Source organism: Aspergillus fumigatus, chromosome 1 (genome assembly GCF_000002655.1).
Source record: "Aspergillus fumigatus Af293 chromosome 1, whole genome shotgun sequence".
In the NCBI taxonomy this organism is placed as follows: domain Eukaryota; kingdom Fungi; phylum Ascomycota; class Eurotiomycetes; order Eurotiales; family Aspergillaceae; genus Aspergillus; species Aspergillus fumigatus.
Window position 1 is genome coordinate 45,954 of NC_007194.1, and position 7,836 is coordinate 53,789.

At 48.8% G+C, this 7,836-nt stretch overlaps 1 protein-coding gene across 1 annotated transcript; it reads left to right on the forward strand.

Annotated features, from left to right (window-relative positions):
* Positions 1 to 1,359: 1,359 nt before the first annotated feature.
* AFUA_1G00220 (uncharacterized protein) lies at positions 1,360 to 3,528 on the forward strand (the record flags this gene model as incomplete). Its single annotated transcript, XM_744681.1, is given in 2 exon segments — positions 1,360 to 3,236; positions 3,255 to 3,528. 2 exon segments carry the CDS (start codon positions 1,360 to 1,362, stop codon positions 3,526 to 3,528), a joined length of 2,151 nt encoding a protein of 716 aa, XP_749774.1.
* Between the last annotated feature and the right edge of the window lie 4,308 nt (positions 3,529 to 7,836).

Here is a 7,836-nt window from a genome sequence, read left to right on the forward strand (position 1 = left end):
CCGTTCTCGTTGCTCCTTGATGGCAAGATCCAGATCGATAAGGAAAGCCGACCAGGACGGATTTTCTTCGTCATCGTTGAGGATAAGGTTACCAGTCGAAATATCGCCGTGTAAAAATCCCGCTCTTGTGTGCAACGTTGACCAGGCAGCGCCAGAACCGTACGATAGGGGGCTGTAGTAAAGCCCTCTTCGGTCGCTATTTCACGGATCGCGTTGAACAGTGTACAGAGCCAGTCTAAGACCTCCTCCTCCTTAGCACCCTCAGGCCAATTCCGCCATCCATTTGCTTCGCTGAACAAAGGTCTATGCTCTTCCTTGCATCTTCTCAGCACGGCAGCACTTGCTTTTCGAGGCCATCAACATTCCCAAAGTATGCGTCGTAGAAGTCGGGTATCCCGACATATATTGAACCCAGTTCCTCCTTCAACACAGTATCCACGTGCTTTCGATGCTCTGAGGAGTTGACAAAGTTGCTTGTGGTGTGCAAATAGGGAGTTTGGCCGAGAAAAGGTAACGGTCTGGGAGGAGGCGTAGATTCGGCTGCAACTGCGTAGACTTTGGCCCAAAGTGTGCGTCATCAGATTCTTTGTTGAGGACCGCACCGAGTAAGGGAAAGAGTCGTTCACAGTCAAAGTCATCAGAGTTAACAGCCGCGCCCAGTCTTGACAATCACTGAAAAGGTTTCTGCTGCCGCCGACGGAGCGTAACATACGCGAAGCGGGAAGTGCTTGCAAAGCCAATATTAAGTCAAGATACAAATTTTGGACAACTGTTCAGTGTTAGAAATACTCGTAATTTTAGAAGTAATTCACTACCATCCGAGTCCAATCGTGTAGTGTCTCAGTCGAACATGGGAGTCCAGAGTCTTTGCATGTCAACGTCAGGTTGACGCGAAAACTACTCAGTCCATCACCGATGGGATTGGTTTTGATGATATCTGCGCTGGACGGCAGGGCCATTCGAGCACTGACGAAGAGAAGGATGCATCTATCGATTTCAGAGCTGGATGCGTCAGAGGGAGTAGTGAAGATGGTTGAAAAATACTGGAAGAAAAGTGTTTTGAGTGAAGATTATGGAATGCGCCTGGACGATCGTATCCAAGTCACGTGACCATTTGGATGATTGTCTGTCAGCCATGTTCAAGGGAAACTGCGGCTGACCCGTCTTCATTGGTAACATTGGAGCTGGAGTCATGACTTTTGCCCAGCCTCACAATAACTCATCTCACCAGCATACATCTACTTATTCTCTGTTTTCGACCTAGCAACAAATACCGAGAACACCTTGCCCCGAAGGATGCAAGACACTTCGACTGGCTGCTGAAGGTGCTGTGGATGTTCCTTTTTACTCCTTCCAACAATGAGTGATATCATCCGTCCAAGTAAAGAGACTTACGACAGCGTCTTGTGTGAGAGCTACAACCTCTGGTTGTCGTATCTCGATGCGGATGATTCCGGAACCCTCCCGTTTCACTGCATCGAGCTCAGAAATATTCTTTCGCAAACACCGAGCTTCCTCGCGCACGGCATACGTCCCGCTAACGAATCCCTTTCGTTCGACTGCGTTGAGAAAGGCACACCACCAGGCCCATATGATCTTCTCGTGAAAGGCAAATCAAAGTGGGAAACGTCGAACGGGCTTTGCGATTTGGAGCCAAAGATCGCACCGCACCAACTCCTCCTTGCAACTCAGACCCCTCTAAAGGTCGAATTCGCCGAGCAAACTCCTTTCACGGAATGGCCGATCGTCCAGGGCCTATATGGCCACGACGAAGGCAATTATGTCACGGTTTTATTCCTGGCATGGGCCTATATACTATCTGTTCGGTGGACAGAGCTCCTGAGTCGCTCTTCTGATCATCAATGTACGGTTGAGTATAAAATGAACGGAACGATTGCAAAATCGCGCGGAAAATACGACATGAAGGTTGCGATTGGTGATGACATTGAAGAAAGTGAAGCTCGTTGGTGGAGGGCTATCTTGGTTGGTGATAAGGGCTGGAGGATAACTACAGATTATAAGGACAAGACCTATATCTCACCATGGTCTGTATCGATCCAAAACGGGACTCTCAGCCATTCAAGTCCGATTATGTGCAACAATAATCCTGCACCACCATCATCGGAAACCGCTCTCAAGTATTTGGCGAAGTTCTGCGCGCATCACCGACTATATGGCCAATGTTCGGCTGCTCTGGCTGCGACACTCTACATCCCATTATTGGGCGGTAGGTTAGCTACGCTACCAGTGCCGAAGCCAGCCACCACATCTATCACTCGGATTCAAAATCCGGCGAGCTTTGCTTTTCCCCGGACCCAACCGTCACACATGGAACTTGTTGGTGAATATGGCAAGTTCCTTTCCGCTTACATGACTTTGAGCTCGGACGTTTGGGGTATGCGATCTTTGTTGTGCAGCACTTTTTTCAATGCCGATATTGAATGCAATTTGGTCAGTGCCTGGCTCAATCCGGCATTCGCCGTGATTGACCCAATCTTAAGAAATGGAGACATGGCTAAGCTTGCCGCCGTTCTTGGCAGACGACAGCCGCGGTTAGCAACGCTTTGGCTTGGTGCCATCATTATGGGGATGGCGAAGTCCGAGTTACGAGATATTAAGAACGGATTGACGGCTGTCGATCTCCACGCAGCTGCGTGGACTGGAACCACACAGTCGTTCATAACCTTGAACCCTGGGGCAAGTGATGGTCGGACGATCCGCCGTGAGGATGAATGCCGACTGCTATTCCTAACTTCCAGCAATGAACATGCTCGCGCTCCTACAACTCCTTGGAAACCCTTTGGCGAATCTCACCTCTGCGACACTGAGCTGGAAGTCCAGAAACATGCACTATGCAATTGTCATTGCTTCAGATACAACGCTTGGTATTGGTGTCTCACCAACGGCGCAGAACTACGAGATCCGGGGCTTGGCCAAGTTACTGCAGATAAAACGGAGTTAAATATCGGGAAGGCTCGTGGATCTCCTCCAACTCTGCGTTATTGTCATTCTTCTTCACAATCATTATCTGAAGGAGCAACTCGTGGAATATTCGAATGGTTACGGATGACAGGATACCCGCCACGTGAAAAGCCTTTATATCAACATCCCTGGCTTGACATCGAAAGTTCCGATGAGTCGGATCTCGACAGCGCTGATTCTAACTGTGGACAATCTGCAGGTTCCAGCACCAGATCTATCCAAAAGTGGATTGAGGCGATTGACTCCACACCGGAGTGACCCTAGACACTCAGAGATGCTCTTCTAGACTGTCAGGTCTATGTACTCTTGGAAACCGTCTGGTCCACCAGCCGGGTGATCCTTGCATTTGGCACATATAGCATATTTGCCACGATTCTCTGGGCCGCCATGATCACCAGTCTGACAAATTTTCCATTGTTTCCGGCAGTCAGGCTCCTTGCAGACGTGTCTCCGATGCCCGTCGTTCCAATGATTGCATCTGCTGTTCCGACAGGAGCCGCTGGCACCCGAACTCGCCGTCATCGTGGCTGGAAAGTTGTGTTCTAAGTAGATAACCTGATTAATTAGCGTGGCAAACCACTGGGGTTCTTATCTTCTGCCATACCACAGGAGGGTTCGGGATGTTGAAAATCGTTGTTTAGGGCTTGGCGGGGAAAGGCGTTGGTTTTGATGTTCAGTGGGAGAGTGAGAATGTAGTGAAGAGACTTTCATTGCGTTTCTTTCCCGTGGAAAACCATGATCTAAATATCTTGGTTTTGACTGTACTTTTGACTGTTAATGTGCATCCCATTAGCTTGCGGTGGTGCGGCTGACGCTCGTTAACGCACAGGGACCCTTCCATTTCCAAGCAGCCAATCAACCACGGAGAACCTCTTCTGGTCAGTCACTTACATATGATGGCGGATTTTGGTGACCAGGCGCTAACTTCGCATGCGTGATTGGGCCGTAACTCTCGTTACCTTTTGCCTGGTGCGCTTATCCTAGCCGTTGTTTTTGGTGTGCTCCTCCCACCAATCATAAGTTACCGCAAATACGAAAGAGCCTTTTGGACCATTCAAATATTGAGATCTCTGGTCTCTCGCGATCATCGCAGTTCCCACGGACATCTATTTGACCTGAGGTCGCTGTGCGCGATGCTGTCGACAGGACTCGTTTCTTTTTTTTTTCTGAGTGGTTGTCACGCTTTTTCTGGTTGGTTGCTGTGCACTGGCACAGGAGGAAGCCCGTCTGACCTGTCGCGGACAAAAGATCCGATATTCCTCGCTAGTACAGACCTCACAGGTATCCTGATTTCGTTTTATCTTTATGTCCCCGCAAGTGTCTCTGCTGCGGTGCAAGGGTGGCCATCAAAAAGTGCCGGAGCGTGCGGATACAAGTCTGATGTAATCCCCAAAACCACAGCTGCACCATTACAGCGGGTGTGAATGGCAGAAATATTGCTGACCAATCAATTTCTAAGAGTTCAACAGCACATATGTTCTTGGGGCAAGCTGTATCTGATTGGCCGGGGCGTGCTGGTCCAATTTCCGACCCCGTCGTTCCCACGATGACTATCTGCTCCAGAAGGCGGAGACTCAGACTCTTCGCCAACAGAGATGGTCCATTGCTGAGATGTTTTAAGGTCTGGATATAATCGAGTTCGGATATATGCTACAGACCCTCCGGAGATGGCGAAAGGCGCCTATGGCTTACAATCCCCCGATAGGCCCACGACTCTCACGGTAGAGAAGTGTCGGGATCTAGGCGCGCAACATGGCCTCCTTGTATGTCAATTATATCACATGCTTCGGATTTTGGTGGGCTTCATTTCAGCAGGTTTCTCTCAAGATCCGCGCTTGCCTCCGTGCATGAGGTCAACGTCACATTGTCTCATGGAGCACCAGGCCTTTACTGCCATTAGCGTCATCAAGCAGTATCGGGAAGGAGCCACACTAATGATTCCCATCAAGGTAACAAGTGCGTTCGCGGAGGCCGTCGCATGACGGCCCTCGTCCGCTCAATGGAATGGACCTATCTTCGCTGATTAAGAAGACACTGCAGGCGGATACCTTCGAAGGCCAAGTGACTGAGAACCCTGTCTCTGGCGAATAGGGGCTGGAACCGGCATCATTGCCAGGAGCGTGCATTGACTACGCAGTACGCGGCGCCATTGACAGATCAAACAATAGAAATATTCTGTTCTCTGGATCTACGCTAGCCGTACATTACTCTATGGAGAAAAATATCATGTCCAAAAACTGAGGCTACTAATTATCCACTTGTTTACAAGTGGGGCCAGTTCGGTAACCTCCCCAAGGCGGCTGAACTTTCTTTGATCATCAAAAAGCACGGATCACCCATAACGATACTATGTGTGTCTTAGTCCCACCGAGAGCTGGTCTGTTCTCCACTTAGCGACAAGCACATGGGTTAGAAAAGGATCGTATTTACCATTGTACAACCGACCCGAGTCGGCCATGAGCCTAGACCATTGCAACGCGGCATTTATGACTGCTGGGTATTTGTCATGTAACAGGGGAGGGATTCGATACACCTCTAGAATTGCCGGAGTAGAGCAAGAAGGACTAGAAACTTGTGAGCCTACAACTATTGAACGATCGTCTTTGCCCGAAGCTGTACCTACTCGGATCACTGCTATATTAAATAATGATCTAAATCCAGAAACTAGAGAGCCGCCAGTGTTCTCTGGACCCGCACAAACTTGGGATGAACCTGGTCCTAGTGGAAGACCTACGAAGCGTCGACGGACATTGCCGAATTATTCGACACATCATGGAATATCTCACAGGGAGCATATTCGCGGTCAGTTGAATGGTAAGAAGATCAACGATAGTTCTACCCCGGCCGGCTCTAATCTCTCTATTTCCAGATGCACAAGTTAGCGATTTGATCCATGTACCTGATTCTTGCTTCATTGGCAGAGAATGCGCGTTTTTATCAGATCGTCCGACTCATAGTGAAATGAGTCCTCAGTCTGGGTCTTTGATCCCCAGCGTCCCAGAGAACAATACGAATTTTCCGACGAGCTTCTCTCTATGCCAGCCATATCTTCAACAGTCGCCCGCACAGTATGACTCTCAAACAACCTGTCCCCAGTCGCTAGTGACAGCGACGGATTTCTTCGATGAGACTTTCTCCCATACTGACCCAGGCACCCTCAATGCCACTGTTCTGGCGACTGACTTCTTCGACAACTCATTTGGTCTCTAAGATCATGAGAATCTCAGCAGAGGCAACAATGCACAACCACTAATGACAACGACTGCCCTGGGAATTCTTTTCGCACAACCCACAAGCTCGAGGGCAGATCCTCTATCATTAGTAGCTGCAACCGACTTCTTTGACAGCTCGTTTGGCCTCCAACACCTGTTAGATCTCGACGGAGACCGCAACCCATATCCGTTGGCGGTGAATTTCCCCGGGAATTCCTCAGGGTGAACGGATCATTTTCTAAGGGACTCAGACTCTCTTTTCTGTCATTAGCGGCTGCGACGAGCCTCCGGTTTCATGGTGGCCGTCCAGTAACATTAATAGCTCAGAAGTTATATTCATCTTTTCGAACGGGTACATGTATGTAACGGGAACAATGCCAATTCAATCGAATATAGCCTGTACTGGAAATAATACAGACCAGCTAGCTAATGCTCATTGACTTCGTCTTTAACGTAGGCTAGGAAAAGGAAGGTGCATCTATGTCTTCGTTCTCCACCGGAATATACAAGATGATGTCTTCCAGGAACAACAATTATGTTTCCCACGTCCCATCTGCTGACAAGGACAGACCGCCCTTCTGGTGCTTCTCCCACTGCTAGAGTAGTGTTTTTCTCCAGGCCGAATAATGGTATGCAGACGGCGAATAAACACCCGTCCAGTGTGAAATCGCCGTCTTCCAATAAAAAACGCGAGGTCTGTTCCGCAGTTTGACTTTGAGCGGCTGTGAATGATCACGAAGAAGGGAGCGATATTCGGAATTTGGGTCCAATATCTTTCAATCTTAGCATAATTTTCAATTCATTTGGCTGTTGCAGCTCACCTTCGGGAGGTAATTCTTACTAAATTCCGGCGTTATTGCTGTGTCACTAGTCAAAGTCGGCAATGCCAGAATATTCGAGGTCCTCATCCGTACAGGATCCTCCGCACGTACTTGTTCTGAGGCATCCCTTGTATGTTTTGAAATGAGAGGTCCGGTATAATGTAGCTGAAAAGCTGATCTGGGCTCGATACGGACATGTTTAACTTCCGAGATCATTCGATTCGTATGATGCTTTTCTAGAAGTCGCTGTTTAGCAGGCGGTGAGTAACCCGGCAGAAAAAGCAACCCCACCATTGTGTTTAGAAGAACAGATGAGGAAGCTGCGTCAGTCAGGTTATATTGTGCAACTTTGTTTGAGCCCAAAGACTAGTTGAAATGAGGGGCAGCAGCAATTTGCTGCCCAACCATCCGTGGTCGCGCAACTTAGCTATCTTACCTTCGGTCGAACGTCTGCGAACAAAGCAATCGCTTGGATGGTTGAGGCGGCGAAAGGAAAAACGATTAGCCGTGGCACAAGGAGTGCATAAAGAAAAGAAGCTCACGTGGTTTACGTTTGATCTTCCTGGTTATCGGATTGCTCACCATTCCGATCATAAGGCTACAGTCCCACCTGAGCGGATTCAACCGACTGATATCCGATGAAGTGCTAGCGACGAAGACCGCGTAGCGGTATCTGCAAGGGAAATGTCAACGCGAGTGAAAATGTACTGTGTAATCACAGAACTCAATTCAACTGTCCGCTCCAAGAATTCAACAACAAGTCAACAACAATCTCAAACGTCGAGCGTGGGCAGAAGTTAAGTGACTATAGCCACCCCATC